The sequence below is a fragment of the Hyaena hyaena genome, unplaced genomic scaffold, assembly GCF_003009895.1.
Source record: "Hyaena hyaena isolate Hyena2069 unplaced genomic scaffold, ASM300989v1 scaffold_50, whole genome shotgun sequence".
NCBI classification, from domain to species: domain Eukaryota; kingdom Metazoa; phylum Chordata; class Mammalia; order Carnivora; family Hyaenidae; genus Hyaena; species Hyaena hyaena.
In genome coordinates, this window is record NW_024080682.1 from 379523 (window position 1) to 396747 (window position 17225).

Genomic DNA, 17225 nt, shown 5'->3' on the forward strand with positions numbered 1-17225 from the left:
CACGGGCCCACACACTCAGAGACACACACACACACAGAGTGAAAACTTCACAGTTCTTTAATCTGCACGTGTTCCAGAGAAGCCCTCTTCCCATCCCAGCTCCCCTTCACCAGCGCCCAGCAGTCCCTGGGTCCCCGAATCAGCCCACGGAGCTCTTGGGGACTAGAAGTGGCTGGGTCCCCGGGCAGAACACTAAGAAGGACCCAGAGGTGTAGCCCGGCTCTGCCCAGGGCCAAGGCAGTGACAGCAGCTGCCTGACCCCGAAGAGCTGACTGTCAATGGGGGCTGAGAGCCAGCAGCCCCAGGAGGTGGCCCAGAGGCGCGGAGGTCGCAGGGAGGGGCCTCGGCCGACGCCCGGAGCGCTCTGCCGCGCAGCGCTGGGCTCCAGGGTAGCGGGAAGAGGCAGGCGGGAGAGGTGGGCCTGGGCAGACAACAGCTCCCGCTGTGTCGTGGGGAGCAAGGTCCGGAGCGGCCGGCGACACTGCCAAGAGCCCGTGGAGGCACTACGGGCGGTACATGGCAAAGGCCAGGAGGCTGAGGAGCAGGGTGAAGCCGGCCAGACCCAGAGTGGCGGTCAGGGGAAAGAAGGGCCGGTACTGGATCTGGCAGTACCAGAGCAGAAGCAGCAGCAAGAGCAGGAGAGGCAGCAGCAGGCTGCCGATTTCCAGCCCGGAGGGGCCTGGCTCGGACCCCGGTGGGCAAGGGGGATGTGGGGGACCCACGCGCGTGGACACGTGGCAGTGGAGAACGCAGTTGGGGGGGAGGTGAAGGCTGCCCAGGGTCTGGCTGTCGTCTCCTAGCAGCTGCCCTTGGTAGATGAGTCGCACCTGCTGTTCCCGGCCGGGAAACTGGGTCCTGAGGAGAGAGGGACCTGGGTAAGAGAGCAGGCCTCAGGCAGTCCTGGTCCCTTGCCCAGAACAACACTCCCACCCCTCACCTTTGCCTCCACCCGCCACCCAGCTGGTGGCCTCTAAGGGGGTCCCTTCCTGCTACGGGGGGAGGGATACAATGCGCGCCGTGGGCATCTCAGCTCCCCCCTCTGTAGAAGGAGGGGGACGTCTCAGATCTCCCTGGCGGCCTTTCTGGGTCTGTGATCATTCCCGCCCCCACTCTTTAGAGTTTTCTTTCCTGTCCTCACCCCAGCTTACCTTTTCAGGGAGCCAATGGTGTCGTGGGGCCAGGCCCTGGCCACCTGCTCTGAATCGTTGAGGAATTTCAGCCGGAGCACGAGGGGCTCCTGGGGAGAGTCTGGGGATGGCGACGTTGCCGAGAGCCCCATGCCAGGCTCTGGCTGTGCAGCCTGACCTCTGTGTCTCAGGCTCGGAGTCTCGGCTCCTGGGGCCTCCCCTCTGATGCTGCCGGTGACCGCCATGGCTTCACTGGGCTGTGCTGGCGCTGGAGTCCCTGATGGCTGGGGCAGTGGGTCGGTGCCCTCCGCGGTGTGTGTCGAGACCCAGGCGAGAGCCAGCACCAGGAGGCAGGCAAGCACCGCGAAAAGGATGGTCACCTCATCACCCACCCCTTCAATCAAGGCCATGGCACCTGCCTTGCCTGCCACGCTACTGAGCTGGAGAGGCACAAAGAACCCATGAGGGGCCGGCTCGGTGGCCAAAAGCCCTCCGAACTTCCACAGGCTCCTGACGCCGCCCCACCAAACTCTCCCACAGTCTTTGTCCCTCTCCCCGCTGCGCAAGCTCCACCCTAGGGCACAGGCTGCTCTGAAACCTGACGTCCCAAACTTGCCTCAAGCGCCCCTTCCCATCCCCAAATCCCAAGTCCTAACTTGTTCTAACCTGAGCTCTAGGCCTTCAACCAGCGCCTCCATTCATCCAAACACTCTCCCGACTTAAGGGCCTTGAGGCCCTCGCCGAACTTCACCCCAAAGCTGACCTATTATTCATTCCATCTACTATCCCAGAGTTTACCTACTCCTTCGGCTATTTCACCCCAAAGCTTATCCACTCCTCCATCATCAAAGGTGCTTCAAGGGGATAGAAAATGGGCTTCTTTTCCCCGCCCCCAGCCCCGTTATCATTTAACCAAACGCCATCCGTGGCAGGGGACTGCTTCCCAAGGCTTCCCCACACCACACGTCAGTCTCCGCCCTTTGGCAATTCGGAGCTTCCAAGGGGTGCCATCCCCCGACCCAAATTGGCCCCTCCAGTCTACGGAAGGCCCACCCAGTGGCGGCCCGACTCCGCGCCTCTTCTGGAAGCCTCTCCAAACCCAGTCCGCAGGCGGACCCCGGATCCCGCCCAGGAATCCGAGGCTTCGCCCTCCCTACCCCCAGCTCTTCCATCACCCCTCCCATCTTCCCGCCCCCCGGAGCCGCGGTAGGGCACCGGCGAACCCGGGGCGGGACGAGCGGGGGCCAGCCGGGGCCCGGGGCGGCGGGGTGGGCGCGGTCAACGCGCAGGGACTCACCGCCCGGCTCCGCCAGCTCCATAGCGGACCCTCGGGCACTTCCGGGCGGGAGGCGCCGAGGTCGCGGACACCTGAAGGCACCCCCTCCTTCCCTGGTCCCGCTGCCCGAAGCACTGTGGGACTTGTAGTCCTGCGCGGTGCGCATTTCCCGCCCTCCGCCCTGCGGACCCACGTGCGGGCATCTGCAGGATAGTCCTGGTCCCCGCAAGACGCCGAGGGGCCCGCGGGGGCGGGCTTGCTGGTCCCCTGAGGTTGGGGCCACAGTAGGATCCGCCCCCTCCCCTGCTGGCATCCAGGGTATCTGTCACTCCAAAAACCAACGTCAGCTAGAGCACGTCAGAGCACCCGTGCTAACAGATGCAGTGTCTGGGGAGCTCGGGCAGCCCCTTTCCGGGTCTGCTCTTATGTCAGAGTGAACGCCAAAGCACTGGGGCCCCCCTGAATCGACTCTGGCTCAGAGCCTAACACCGATGGGCTGTCTCATCAGGTTGGTCGAGGCGCCCCTCCCCAAGGCTGGCCAAGGTGGCTTGGGCTGTCTTGCTTCCCTCGCCCTTCCCTCCACCTTGTCCCTGTAAGACTACGCAAGAAGCACGGACCTTGGAGCCTGGCACAGATGTGGAGCTCTTAGCCTGTAAAGTTTATCACCTGTATAACCTTGGGTGCGATATTGAATCTCTTTGAATCTTAATTTCTTTGTTCCTAAAACAATTCATAAGGAAATTGTAAGGAAGAAATTAGGTTTCATTAAATACATGTGAAAACTATGTAAGGGGTCTGTTACACAGTAGGTATTTGTTCACTTAGTACACTCCCCCCACCCAAATCTGGGCTTGGAAACTGGGTCCTCGGAGTGTCACTGTGTAGAGGACGTTGAGCCCCAGCCTGGCTTGGGTCAGCTAATTATGGCTTTTTCCTCCTTCCGCTGGGCCACAGAGATCTCGTGTCCTGGGTTTTATAGGCCAGTCTTGATGAACAGCAATGTACCCTGGAGTTTCCATTCATGCTTACCTGTGGGAACACGTACCCCAAGTGTTGCTTGGGGAAAGTCAGTTTAGATGTATGACAGATAGACCTGACTTCTCTCTAATTCCTTCCCTCTCATTCATTTATTTATTCTAGAAACATTTTTGAGTTTATTTACAGGGGGGAGGGGGAGAGAGAGAATCCTAAGCAGGCTCTGCACTGTCAGCACAGAGCCCAACCTGGGGCTCCATCTCACGAACCGAACCGCAAGATCATGACTTGAGCCAAAACCAAGAGTCAGAGGCTTAACCGACTGAGCCACTCAGGCACCCGGAACATTTATTAAAGGTATATTACATGCCGGGCACTGTGTGTGATGCTGGGAATACAACGGTGAATCATACAGGTAAACTTGTCTCTGCCCTCACGCGGCTCATATAATAGGAGACAGACTTGTAGACAAGCCCATGAGTCCTAATGAAGATCTGTGTTGGCTGCTGGGGAAACCCATTTGAGATACTCTTTACCCTCAGCATCTCTCCTGAAAGGTACGTGGTACAGATTCTTACTGTCCATTCTAGTTGAGCAGCTAAAAGACATGTTTGCTATTGCTTTTAGAATTATAGCATCAGAGCTAGGTGTTCTGCTCAATCACTATATTTTGCAGACGAAGCACAGACAGGGTACAAGACATCAGTAAGGTCAAACATGTAGCTAGAACCTGAATCTCTCAGGAGCTAGGGAGGCCCCGGGCGTTGAGTAGCTTGTGCCTGGTTCTTTGGAAGATACAAGACACCGAGGTGACTGTGCTGGTACTGGGGCAGAGTTGTGTGAGTGGCCAAATGGGGGCAGCCGTTTGCTGGGAAAAGACCCAGCATGGCCTGGGAGGTGGAAGCGTGTGTATCAAGATTGACATCTGTCAACTGTGCCAGAGGACATTGGGGCACGGCCCCAGAAGGCTGGTTGGCTGGGAGCTCTGTGGGGAGCTCTGTGTCTCTGGAAGGAGTGGATGGGAACACAGGATGGGCAAGGGGGTGACAAGAGAGGGATGTGGACTCTGGTGATCTCTTGAATGGGATGAGGGGAGAGAAGAAAACGTAATATTGGATTCATTTCCCTTCTTTGCCTGTGTGCCAGGGTGGGGCCAGGGCGGTGGCAGTCAGTGAACCCTCCCGGTCCCAAAGCGGAGTCTTTTAGGAGAAGCTTGAAGATGAGTGGGGGCTGTTGTTTAAAGTGTCATTTCCAAGGGCCCTGCTGATGAAGGAACCTCTCAGGGAGTAGTGGGAATAGAAGCAGGGAACTCAGATTTCTAGGCTCTGTGCTGTAGCCCCAGTCTAGAGTTCAGGGGAGGACCAGAGAGAGGACCTTGGGGAACAGTGGGTCCCTGGGGATGATCTCAGACGGGAACAGGGGAGCCCATGTCGCACTAAACGCCAGGACAATGTAAGCGAGGCGCAGCCGTGCCTGGGCTGGAGGCCCTTCTAGGCCAATCTGCCGCGTTCACCAGCACCCTCAGGCTCAGGGCACTGCTTCGGGCACTGCCCAAAGATCGGACACCCCACCCAGACCAGAGCAGGGAGGCGAAAGAGAGGGCCGGGGCCGGGAGGAGGCCAGAGCGGCTGTCCACTTCGGGCTGGTGGCCCTCAGGGCGGGTGTGGGTGGGGGCTGGAGACGAGGCGGAAGGGCCAAGGCTAGGTGGGAGGGGCCGGGCGCCCGGGCTGGAGCGCGCGGCTTGGGGGTGGAGGCTGCAGAGCCAGCTAGCGAGCGAGGGGCGGGGGCGCTGGGGCCGGCGCGCAGGAGGGGCGGGGGCGGCGGGGAGGGGGGCTCCGGCTGCGTGTGCCGGAGCAGGCGGGGGCGGCGGTGCGTGCGCATGACGCGGGGGGAGGGCCCGGGCCGCGCGCTCCCGGTCCCGTTGTTGTTGCCGCTGGAGGCTGCTCCAAGGCAGCGGGATCGCGACGCCGAGAAGCGCCCTGCAGCGGCGGCCACAGCGTGCGCGGCGGCGCCTCCCGGCCTCGGCCCCCGGCCCCCGGCCTCATGCGCTAGCCCCGCGCCGCCGGCTCCTTAGTCCCGGCCCCGCCAGCCCCGCGCGCCCGCCCGCCACCGCCGCCGCCGCAGCGCCGCCCCGGGCCCCGGCCGGGCCCGCCTCGGGCCCCGCGGCTCCAGAGCCATGAACTTCCAGGCGGGCGGGGGGCAGAGCCCGCAGCAGCAGCCGAGCCTGGCGGCGCCGGGGGGCGGCGGCGGCGGCGGCGGCGGCGCGGGGGGCGGCGGGCAGTTCGGCGGCGCGGGGCCGGGGGCCGGGGGCGGCGGCGGCCCCTCGCAGCAGCTGGCCGGAGGGCCCCCCCAGCAGTTCGCGCTCTCCAACTCGGCAGCCATCCGGGCCGAGATCCAGCGCTTCGAATCCGTGCATCCCAATATCTACGCCATCTACGACCTGATCGAGCGCATCGAGGACTTGGCGCTGCAGAACCAGATCCGGGAGCACGTCATCTCCATCGAGGGTGAGCGGAGCCGGGGTCTGCGGGAGCGGGGGCGCGGTGGCCCGACCCGGCCACGTTCTCCCCGCCTGGGGTCCTCGCGCGCCTGAGGTCCCAGCCACGCGGTGTTGCGGATCGCCAGCGCTGCAGAGCGGTCGTCCGAGCCTCGCTGTATCTCGTCCGGGGACACTGGGCTCGGGGCCGGTCCTGTGCCAGGGGACACGTTTTCCGCTCTCTGTGCTCCAGGGCGTGAGGGTGGTGTCGTTCCCGGGACAGGTGCGCTCAGAGCCGCAGAGGTCCGGGGGGCTGGAGCTGGCCAGGCATGCCTGGGGAGGGTGGGCGCCGCCGAGGGCCTCGGCGGGCCGGGAGGTGGGGCTGCTGCCCCGGCCCGGCCCTGCCCAGCGGCGGGGCGGGGGAATCGAGCCTCCCGTTAGTGGATGGCAGTCTTCCCGGGCCCAGCGCCCGCGGGCCCCGGAGGGTGGCGCTCGCCGCGGCGCCCTTTCCCGACGCACACCCCCCACGCTGCCGCTGCCAAGGCGAGCGCAGGCCCGGCCTGGCGCGGGGCTCCGGAGGCGCGACCGCGTGGGAGGCACCGGCCGGTACATCGGCGCTTTCGTCCGGTCCCACGCGCACCCTGGAGCCGCTCGGGAGGCGGCGCGCGACTGCGGGGCGCTGCCTGACCTCCGTGGACACGGCGGCACTGGGGCATCAGATGCCCTGCCCAGCGCTCCTGTCTCTAGGCTCTTGGGTCCCGGAATTTGGCGGCCAAGGGGGGCAGAGGACGTGGGTGCACGCTGCTGGCACATAGGCTACGACCCCCGATGTGTTGGGGGCCGCCACACCCACAGACTCCCTGGTGGCACGGTGATCTGTGAGCATCCAAGGGGCAGATGGGCCTCTCCCTGGGTCATCTCCCTCTCTGGCTCCGTTGGAATGGGGACGCCCACCAGACGGTGGTGGGTTCAGCTTTAGAGGAAATGCAGGGCGGGTTGCCAGGTGTTTTGGTGATGACACGGAGTTGTGGGGAACGGCCTGTCCACTTCTTGGGCCTCTGTTAGGGCCACACTCCCGTCTTCCCCTCCTTGTGTAAGGCTCCCGGGGCTCGTGTGTCTGGAACACTCCCTTTCTGCTTTTGAACGTCCCCACAGCTCGGAAAGGAGCAATCCGAATTTTGGGAGTAGGAGTCCTCATTTAGACCCAGAGTCCTGCCTTTTTTTTTTTTTTTTTTGGTTAACACTTCTGTCTGACTTCCTTCTGTCCTTTCCCCAATCCTCTCTTAGCTCTTTCCTCTCAAGGCTGAGTTCACAGTGAACTAATTAGGCGACAGGAAAAACTCATTAACATGGATCCGAGTAAATGGCCTGAATCACCGTTGTGGCTGGGGACCAGGAGATGGCATTTGTGTGAGCCCAAGGCCCCAAAGAGAGGAGATGACCAATTTTTCCTCCTCAATCTGAAGCGGGTGGGGCAGGGAGAGTCACCATTCCCCAAAGCGCCACCGTCCCTCTGGGGAAGTAGAAGTTCCCGATCAGCTCTAAGATACCCTCCCCCACCCATGCCCCCACCAGCTTTTTGGCGAAGACTTCATGGACTAGCCACGGTAGGGGCTGAGGGAAGACGGCCCCCTCATAGCGCTTCCCAGAGCAGGGAGAGGCAGAATCAGTTGGGTTTCCATCCAGCTCCAACTTCCCTAGCAGTGACCTGTGACCGCCCCTGCCCCCAACGCACACCCCAGCTCAGGAGGCCCCCAGCTGGGCATCTTCTGTGCCATGAAGCCCTTGATTCCCAGGACGCACTGAGTTTTCATCTCTGTCTTGCATTCATCGTGCTGGGCGGAATCTCTCTTCTTAGAGCCCTCCCCCGTGACCAACTTCCCCATTGCGGTTTGGAAGTACCCCATGTTCTGTCTGCTTAGCCTGGAAGCTTGGTATCGTGAATCCCGGGACCCGATGTCTCATTGTCACCAGGCCCAGCTGCTCCTCACACATCCGTTCGCAGCTCTCCTGAGCCCCACTTCCCTGCCCTCCCTTGGCAGGGCCTCGCACCTCTCTCCTCCTGCTCTCCCTTTTTGTCCAGCCTCTCTCCTGGAATCCATCTGCATCACCCGCCGCACCCCTGCTTCCCCACTTTTGTCACATAGATTATTTGCTCTGGGCAGGCAGAAAAACAACGACGATGACAAAAACCAAAACAAATAACCCCCCCAAAAAAAACCCCGCACAAACCCAGCCCCCCCACCCAAAACCCAGAAAACTCCTCCAATTTCTGCCCTATATCCTTTCTCGCTGTGGAGCTTCTCCATCTGCCAAACCATATTGCTGCCGCCTTGTAAAGCAGTGTCCCCACCTTCTTGCTTGGAGGAGGGCGGAGAGCTGCATCTTGGGGCGTTTCCCGGCTCCCTGTGAGCCTGACCGAGCCCCCCTGCCGGAGCCCAGGAAACCTGGGTCCACGCGTTTTTACTGTTACGTAACACATCCGTAGCCCGGGAGGCCGGTCGCTGTTTACTAGGGCTGAGCCTCTTAGTGGGAAGGGATGACATTTTCCCAGCGTATAATAAGCTTCCGCCTCACTCTGGTAATACTTCGGTGAAGGATTTATTTGTTCCAGCCCTGAAGGTGACCTGGGAGACGCAGTCAGAATCCATCTGGGCCTGAGGGAGCACCGTGGCACCTTGCCCTCGGGTCCTCTGCCTGCTTCGCTCAGTCACCTCAGACCCCGTGGCCAGGGGAGGAGGAAGGAAGCGGAGGAACATTCCGCCTTCCTGTTTCAGGACAGGATTTGAGGGGAAGCAGACTGTTATTGAAAAGTTCCTTTCCCACCAAAGGCCAAGGAAGGAGAAAAGGGGGTCCATCCTGCAGTTTGAAGGAACAAAAGCAGTGTAACCGGGGGTGGGGGGCGAGGGGTGGCTGACTTCTATGGGGGGGGGTGGAGGGGTGGCTGACTTCTATGTGCGGAGCCTCTCAGCCCGTCTCTCCTCCCTGGTAGGGAAACTGAGGCTCAGGGAAAGGAGGGATCCACACTGATCAGTCGGGGATCGTGTGGGGCCCCAGGCAGGAGCTCTCGAGACTTGCTCGGGTGTCTTCGCTGTGCCCTAGAAAGAGGGCTTCGGAGGAACCGGGCCTCAGTCCAGATGGGGGACGGCCTGGGCACGTGGAACATGGCAGAGGCTGGGCCAAGTGAGCCAGGAGCCAGCATGAGCTCCCGGGAGGAGCCGCCTGGGGTCCCAGCAAATGGCCAGGAAAGGCAGGCTTGTCTCTGAGGAGATGGGAGTCCCGGGAGGTCTGCCCCAGGGGCGTCTAAGCAGGGGTGGGCTCTGTGGGCCCACAGGGAGGACCGGGAAGCGGGCCATGGCCACGGGTGTGCCGTGTGGCTCCTACTTGGGCAGGAACTGGGCTTTGTCAGCTGGACAACTCGTCGTTGCCCCCTTTGTTTTCCTCTGAAATTAAAAAAAAATTTTTTTAACGTTGATTTATTTTTGAGAGAGGGACAGTGCGAGTGGGGGAGGGGCAGAGAGAGAGGGGGAGACACAGAATCGGAGGCAGGCTCCAGGCTCTGAGCTAGCTGTCAGCACAGAGCCTGACGCGGGGCTCAAACCCACGAACTGTGAGATCGTGGCCTGAGCCGAAGTCCGACGGAGCCACCCAGGCACCCGGTTCTCTATTTTCTTTTTTTTTTTAAACAACGAAGTGCCTTGGAGCGCTCCTGCGATGTGCTGATTTGTTCTCTCCTCCACCTCACTCTTGGGGGTGAATGTAGGCTCTAGCGAACTGCTCTCATGGGCACGGGCTCCGGAGTGTGGGGGACCGAGGGAAGTAAGGAGGTGCAGGTGTTCCCGTTGGGTTCAAGCCTAGGCTGGAGAAAGAAGGTGGCCCTGCGCTGAGGGCACAGCCTGTTGGGGAGGGCGCAGAAGGAGCTGGAAGGTGGTGCTCTTCCTTGCGGGCCTGCCTGGGGGCTTGAGTTCACCCAGTTTCCTCTGTGCTGGGACTGGGCCCTGGCAGCCCTGTGGTGCGGTAAGGCAGGTAGGGGACAGTCATAGCCATTTTGGAGACTGGGAGGCTCTCTTCCTCGGGGCAGCCATTCCCCGGCCTGGCGGTAACACTCACCTGGGGGACTTGCTGAAGGACCCGTTTCCGAGGCTTCCAGCAAGGGATCTGATTCAGTGGGTTTGAGATGGGGGCCCAGGGATCTGGGTCTGTCACGTCCTCTGGCATTCGGGTAATTAGCTGGTTTTGGGAATGAGTGCCTGATGGTGGCCTGGAGGTTTATGTAGGACTTTGCACAGAAGAGTTCTAGGAATTCTGAAAAAGAGGATATCTGGGTGGGTGCTAGTGGCCTGGGAAAGTGCGTTTGTTCCAGATACATTTATTTACCTCCTACCGTGTGGCCCAGTTGCATGTAGCACAGTGGAAGGCAGGGAGGAGGCCGGGGGGGGGGGGGCCCCCACCAGCACGCCGCCTGGGCAGGTCGACCCGAAGTTGAGCGATCAGCCTGCAGGAGGTGCCGGATCAGGGCTTGGGAGGGGCGGGAATAAAGCCCAGATTTGAACAAAATCAGGGCAAAGATTGGAGACTGGGGAAGACTCCTCAGGACCCCTGTCTTCAAGGTCACAGGAGAGGGATGGAAAGACTACCTCCCCCAGGCTGCAGACCTCCAGGGGCAGAGGAGTGGCACCCGCACCACCCCCCATCCAGCCCTCTGTCCCTGAACTTCGGCTCTGTGCCAAGTGGAAGACACCCTCCAAATCAGACAGCCCTTGCTCCTGAGTACCTGGGGCTAGCTCGTGCTACGTAACTTTCCTCTATCATTTCCTTTTTTTTTTTAACATTTTTTTTTAAGTTTACTTATTTTTGAGAGCGCGAGAGAGTGGGGGGTGGGGAGGAGAGGGAGAGAGAGAGAGAGAGACCGAGAGAGAGAGACCGAGAATCCCAAGCAGGCTCTGCACTGTCAGCATGGAGCCCGAGGCTGGACTTCAACTCATGAACCGTGAGATCATGACCAGAGCCGAAACCAAGAGTCAGATGCTTAACGGACTGAGCCACCCAGGCGCCCCCCCCCCAACGTTAATTTCATCCATGAAAGCTGTGTGCCTGGCATGGGGCGCCAGGAGGCTTTCTGTGCAGAGGGAGCAGGTTTGCAGAGACGGCAGGGGAGGGTGAAAGTCTAAGGTGGTGTTCAAGGAGCAGCAGGCTGGGACATTGAGTCCGGAGGGGTCAGACCAGGGGACCCTGATCTGGGCATCCGGGGGAGCCGCGGACCCGGGAGACCAGGCGGGACAGACGCGGATCCCTGAGTTCGTAGCGTCCACACCGTGTGCTCGCCCTGTGCGCCTGCTGTTCGAGCCGTCAGGGAGTTTGTGATCTCCAAACCTCAGGAACGGAGGGAATGAAGGTGCCCTTCTTGGAAAGCAGGCTTAGGGGAGCGGAGGCCTGGAGCGGGGCCAGGCTTGGACCCCGAGACCTCCCACGACCTCATTTCGCCATCCCCTGAACACACATCCGGGAACCTTTCACTTACCTTCCTTTCTCTTTTTAATACGCAGGCAACTTGAAATGAGGTTCACGGGATTGCCTTTCCCCACCTTGCAGGCCAAGGGGTAAAGGGAAGCTGATTTGGGAACACGGAGCTGAGCCCTGGGGTTAGGGAGCAGGGGAGGGTGGTGACCTGGGGCACCCGCTTTGGGGATGCGGACGCTGGCTGGGACTGCGTCGGGCCGGTTACCCCACCTGCCCGCCGGAGACTGTCATAGGCTTTTGCAACAGGCGCTTGGCAGGTCTCTCTCTAGCCATGCAAGGGTCATTTCCATTCTGCCACACCTGGGACTTGGATTGGGTAACTCCCCCAAGGCCGTACCAGGAGCTGCAGAAGTTGGGTGTCCGGCCACAGGTCTGGTGCTCCCTCCCTTGGATGGATGGACTAGATGGGCTTTGGTGGGTCGGACTAGATGCGCAGTCAGCCTTCCTGCAGTGCCTCCCAGGGAAGCGTTTTTTTTTTATTATTATTATTTTAATTTTAATTTTTAATTTTTTAAAATATTTTTATTTATTTCTAGGAGAGAGAGAGAGACACAGCGTGAGCAGGGGAGGGTCAGAGAGAGAGGGAGTCACAGACTCTGAAACAGGCTCCAGGCTCTGAGCTGGCAGTCAGCACAGAGCCCGACGTGGGGCTCGAACCCACGAACCGTGAGATCATGACCTAAGTGAAAGTCGGACGCTTAACTGACTAAGCCACCCAGGCACCCCTTTTTTTTAATTTTTAAAATGTTTTCTTTATTTCTGAGAGAGAGACAGACAGACAGGTGAGCAGGGGAGAGTCAGAGAAAGAGGAAGACACAGAAACCGAAGCAGGCTCCAGGCTCTGAATTAGCTGTCAGCACAGAGCCCAACGCGGGGCTCGAACCCACGAACCGTGAGATCATGACCTGAGCTGAAGTCGGACGCCCAACTGACTGAGCCACCCAGGCGCCCCCCATGGAAGCTTTTTGACTTCCAGTTTAACCTGTGGGAACTTTGAGGACGTAACTTAAGGGGGACTTAGGGCTCTTCTCACCTGCTGTCATTTTCTTCTGGATGTTTTGAATCCCAGCTGAATGATGGCTCTGGGAGGTGGCTCTCCCCTCTGTGAGCAGTAGAGGTTGTATGTAGCACAGAAATGTTTGCTCAAGAAACACTTAGAAATATGTAAACATTGTGGGGTGCCTGGGCAGCTCAGTCGGTTGAGCGTCCAACTCTTGATTTCAGCTCAGGTCATGATATCGCGGTTTGTGAGTTCGAGTCCTGTGTTGCGCTCTGCACTGACAGCGCTTGCACACACACACAGAGTCTCTCTTTCTCTCTCTAAAAATAAATAAACTTAAAAAGAAATATTTAAACATCGAGAATGTTTGAATATATGTGTAAGTGGCAAAAGTCATGCCCGCGTGTATAACAAATTCAGATGTGGATGGAAGCAGAAGAAATGTGTACCCTCCCTGCCCCCCTTAGAGGTTCCTACTGTTGTCTGCCTGATGCTTGTTCTCCTAACTGTTCTCTACTGTCAACTCCTCTCTGATTAATTTGACATTATTGGCATTTCTCGGCAAAGGCGGGATTTTTGTGTTTGTGGAAGACTTCCCCTGATAGAACGGGAGCCCCTGCATTCATCTCTTCATCTGTAGCTCCCTGTTCCGGACTCAGGATATCTGGGTTTGCATTCCTGCTGGGCTGTGACTGGCAAGTCACCCCTTGCTTGGCCTTTTTTTTTTTTTCAATGTTTCTTTTGGAGAGAGAGAGTGAAAGAGACAAATAGTGTGAGTGGGGGAGGGGCAGAGAGACAGGGAGACTCAGAACCGGAAGCAGGCTCCAGGCTCTGAGCTGCCAGCACAGAGGCCATCGTGGGGCTCAAACTCACGAACCGTGAGATCGTGACCTGAGCTGAAATCCGACGTTTAACCAGTGGAGCCCCCGGGCGTCTCTGGCCTGTCTTTTTTGAACCTTGTATTCTTTTTGCACCTGTGCAGCTCGCAGTGACTCAGCACCCGAGTATTTGGACCATCTCGGTCTTGGGTCCTGCCTGTCCAAGGGAGCACAGGCTCTGCTTGGTGCGACGTTCTGAGTGTGACTTTTGGCACACAGCACTTTGATGCGCGCTGCCCGGGCACCCTCAGCGAGATGGTGATCGGAAAGCTCCCCTGGGTGAGGTCTGTGCCGTAGGGAGCTGTGGGGCAAATAAGAAAACCTGCCTGCAGCCTGGGGCCCCATGAGGCCGGGCAGGGTCGTGCCCGTGATGGGCTCGCAGCAGTGCCTGGCACGGAGCGAGCACACCACACTGTGAACACTCGCTGCTGGTTTAAAAGGCTGCAGGGCAGGGCGCCTGGGTGGCGCAGTCGGTTGAGGGTCCGACTTCGGCTCAGGTCATGATCTTACTGTCGGTGAGTTCAAGCCCCGCGTCAGGCTGTGCACTAACGGTACAGAGCCTGCTTGGCATTCTCTGTCTGTCTCTCAGAAATAAACTTTAAGAAAATATTTAAAAAAACATTAAAATGCTTTTTTGTTTTGTTTTACGTCCAGTTGATGTCTAGTGAGAGTCAACGTTAAGAGAAATTTTAGTTGTTTGTCTTTTGTTCCATTCTGTTCTCAGCCTTTCTTCGTTTTCCTCTCAGTTCGTTACTCTGTTCACACTGCATATGAGACAGTTTTAATTTCTTAATGGAGATTTTTTCTTTTTCTTTTTTTTTTTTAATTTATTTCTGAGAGAGAGAGAGAGAGAGACAGCGTGAGCAAAGGAGGGTCAGAGGGAGAGGGAGACACAGAATCCGAAACAGGCTCCAGGCTCTGAGCTGTCAGCACAGAGCCCGACATGGGGCTCGAACCCACGAACCGTGAGATCATGACCCGAGCCGAAGTCGGACGCCTAACTGACTGAGTCCCCAGGCGCCCCTTTGGAGACTTTTTCTGAAGTGAACATTTGTGCCCTGGGAGGAGGTCTCCGTCTCTCAGGCAGTGCCCGGGTCCCCCTCAGACCCCAGGCGCCGAAAAGAGCGGCCCCACGCCGCATGGCTTCGTAGCAATGTGCCTCTGTTTTTGTGCCTGTTTATAGCGGGTGTTTCTCTCTCTCTTTCTTGTCGGTCGGGCACCCCTGCTTGCCACTGTTAGCGAGCCCGCCTCCAGTGGTTTCTCTTTTGCCTTTTAATTTGATGTTTTGATGGCTTGCAAACCCAGAGCCCGAACTCGTAGAGTGGGATTCAAGCCCAGTCGTGGGCCCTCGGGGCGGGTGTGACTGTGTGCGTGGTGGCCCGGGCGAGGCCGGGAGATGTGGACCCCACTCGGGGCTCCCTCTGTTGCTGGTGTCTTCCAAGGAGGGGTTGAGATACTGCCTGGCCCTGAAGAGTTTTTGTTAAACAGTCCCCTTGGGTGTGAAGAACCATGAAGATCTGGTGGCATTTAGTGGCTCCTAAGTGCTCCTCTGCTTGGTTATGGCTTCTGGACCATTCTAGACTGCTTTACACGGGGTGGATGTGGTGGAATGAGTGCCGGGCATCCTTCCTTGTCTGTCAGGGCCTGTGTGGGACACAGACCTGGTTCTGGAGCCAGAACGCCTAGTTTTGAATTGCAGACTTACGCGTTGGTAGCTGTGTGACCTTTGCTGAGTCTCTTCACCTCTCTGTGTCTTGGCTGCCTTGTGGCCAAAATAAGGTTACCAAGCACCCATTTCATCCATGTAGGTGTGAGAAGGAAGTCAGTTAATGCCCGCAGGCAGAGTTTTTAGACCAGCGCCATTCCCTGGAGAGGCCCTTCGTGTGGTAGGCCCTGTCACCATGTGCAGGGTGGGAATGGGGACTCGGTGAGCCCACGAGAGTGAGTGCGCGGTGCACAGTGGCCACAGCACAGGGCTCCTCCTGGAGTGCTCAGGCCCTGCAGGGGCGGAGCTTTGCAGGCCCCAGGGCAGGGAGCCGCTGATGGGTCCAGACCCTGGACCGCAGTTTGTCACGTGAGTGTGTCACGTGGACACCCAGCATTGCCTTCATCTGGTTGTTTGCCTGTTGATTCAAGTGTTTGCTGTCATTCAGTACCACCCAATTACATACGTGAGTCCCACGCGTCGATTTAAATCTTCAAGTAGCCGTAGTGAGAAAGGTAAAAAGGGGCGCCTGGGCCATTCAGTAGGTTAAATGCCTGACTTCGGCTCAGGTCATGATCTCATGGTTTATGAGTTTGAGCCCCGTATCGGGCTCTCTGCTGACAGCTCAGAGCCTGGAGCCTCCTTCAGGTTCTGTGTCTCCCCCTCTCTCTGCCCCTCCCATGCTCATGCTCTGTCTCTCAATAATAATTAAAAGCATAAAAAAAGTAAAATAAAGTGGGGGGTGCTTGGGTGGCCCAGTCGGTTAAGTCTCTGACTCCTGATTTCAGCTCAGGTCTTAATCTCGCAGTTCAGAGGAGTGAGCCCCCTATCAGGCTCCACAGTAAAAGTGGGGAGCCTGCTTAGGCATTCTCTCTCTCTGTGTCTGTCTCAAAATAAATAAACTTTAAAAGGTAAAAAAAAAAAAAAAAAACCAACAAAAAGCCCCACAAGGTGAAGTTAGTTTAAATTTGTATTTTATTGAACCCATTTAATCTGAAATGGTATCATTTCCACATGTAATCAGTATGAAAAATGATTAATGGGGAATTTTACATTCCTTTTTCTTCCCGTTTTCAAGCTCTGCCCTCAGCACGGCTCCGTCGGGACAGGCCGAGTGGGGAGGGCTCAGTAGCCATGAGGGCGGCCATGGCCGTGGTGTTGGAAGAGTGGCTTGAATTTTAGCCCACAATAAACAAAAGCGTACCTGTTCGATGTAATAAGCGAATACAGAAGGTGTATCTTTTCCGATTCACCTCTCTCAAGTACTGTACAGTCAAACCTTGGACTGTGAGTAATTTCAGTAACTTGTTCTTCAAGGGCTCCGCAAGACGAGCAACATTTCTATTACATTTTAACCTAATAAGCCAGCGATGTCTTGGATGTCTTGCAACAGGAGTCCTATGTGACACCAAATGTCCCAGGATCACAGCTGAGCCAATGGTTCTTGACATTCGCTTTGATATACGAGCGCTTTGGATGACGAGCATGTTTCTGGAACAAATTATGCTCGCACACCAAGGTTTTACTGTATTTGAAATTTCCAGGCAGCCAGGCCCCAGGCACGGACTTCCTGAGCACCTGCTAAGGCCGTCAGGACTGATCGCCAACAGATCCTACTGAATTCGCAGTAGGTTTTTGTCGCTGTGCGTTTTTCTTCTTCTTACTTTCTTTTTTAAATTTTTAATGTTTGTTTATTTTGAGAGAGAGGGAGAGAAAGCCTGAGCTGGAGGACAGAGAGAGACAGGGAGTCACAGAATCCAAAGCAGGCTCCAGGCTCTGAGCTAGCTGTCAGCACAGAGCCCAACGCGGGGCTCGAACCCACAACTTTAGATCATGACCTGACCCGAAGTCAGACACTCAACCGACTGAGCCACCCGGGTGCCCCTGTACGTTTTTCTTAAAACCTCAAGAAGCCTGGTGGTGTGAGAGCATCGCTGCAAACTTGTCATGTCCCGGGGGGGGGTCCTCAAGAATGGAAGGGGGGGGTGTGAGCCCAGGCCCCGCTCTTGTGACATGAACACATGTGTCTGGGGCCCCTGGTGGCCCGCGCCTTGTTACAGGGGGTCGGCCACAGGCCTTGGTGTAGCTCATGTCACTTTGGTTTGGCTGCCACATCCATGCGGCCCTACTTATGTCCCCTCTCAGCCCCTCACCTCCCTGGTTCCTGGACCTGGAGGGTAATCCTGAGTTTCGGGTGAGGGAAGAAAGGCATGTAGGGAAAGGCCATGGCACCCTCCCCCCCGATCCGGGGCTCCTTCTGTCTCTGCG

The 17225-nt window shown here is 57.9% G+C and overlaps 2 protein-coding genes across 5 annotated transcripts in view; one reads left to right on the top strand and one right to left on the bottom strand.

Annotated features, from left to right (window-relative positions):
- Positions 1 to 39: 39 nt before the first annotated feature.
- On the bottom strand, positions 40 to 2531 carry TMUB1 (transmembrane and ubiquitin like domain containing 1). Its single transcript, XM_039230709.1, has 3 exons — positions 2425 to 2531; positions 1149 to 1567; positions 40 to 855 (listed from the first exon to the last, which is right to left on the bottom strand). The coding sequence occupies exons 2-3, from the start codon at positions 1535 to 1537 to the stop codon at positions 504 to 506; spliced, it is 741 nt and encodes a 246-aa protein (XP_039086640.1). The 5' UTR covers positions 1538 to 1567; positions 2425 to 2531; the 3' UTR covers positions 40 to 503.
- A 2928-nt stretch (positions 2532 to 5459) lies between these two features.
- The window catches only part of AGAP3 (ArfGAP with GTPase domain, ankyrin repeat and PH domain 3), a 53419-nt gene continuing 41653 nt past the window's right edge, over positions 5460 to 17225 (top strand). For 2 of the 4 annotated variants that reach the window (XM_039230702.1, XM_039230705.1), the window contains exon 1: positions 5462 to 5885. In XM_039230702.1, coding sequence (XP_039086633.1) covers positions 5555 to 5885 — 331 coding nt within the window. In that variant the 5' untranslated portion in view covers positions 5462 to 5554. Of the gene's footprint in view, positions 5886 to 17225 lie in introns of all 4 variants that reach the window. The other 2 variants (XM_039230700.1, XM_039230704.1) reach the window with 2 other exon arrangements.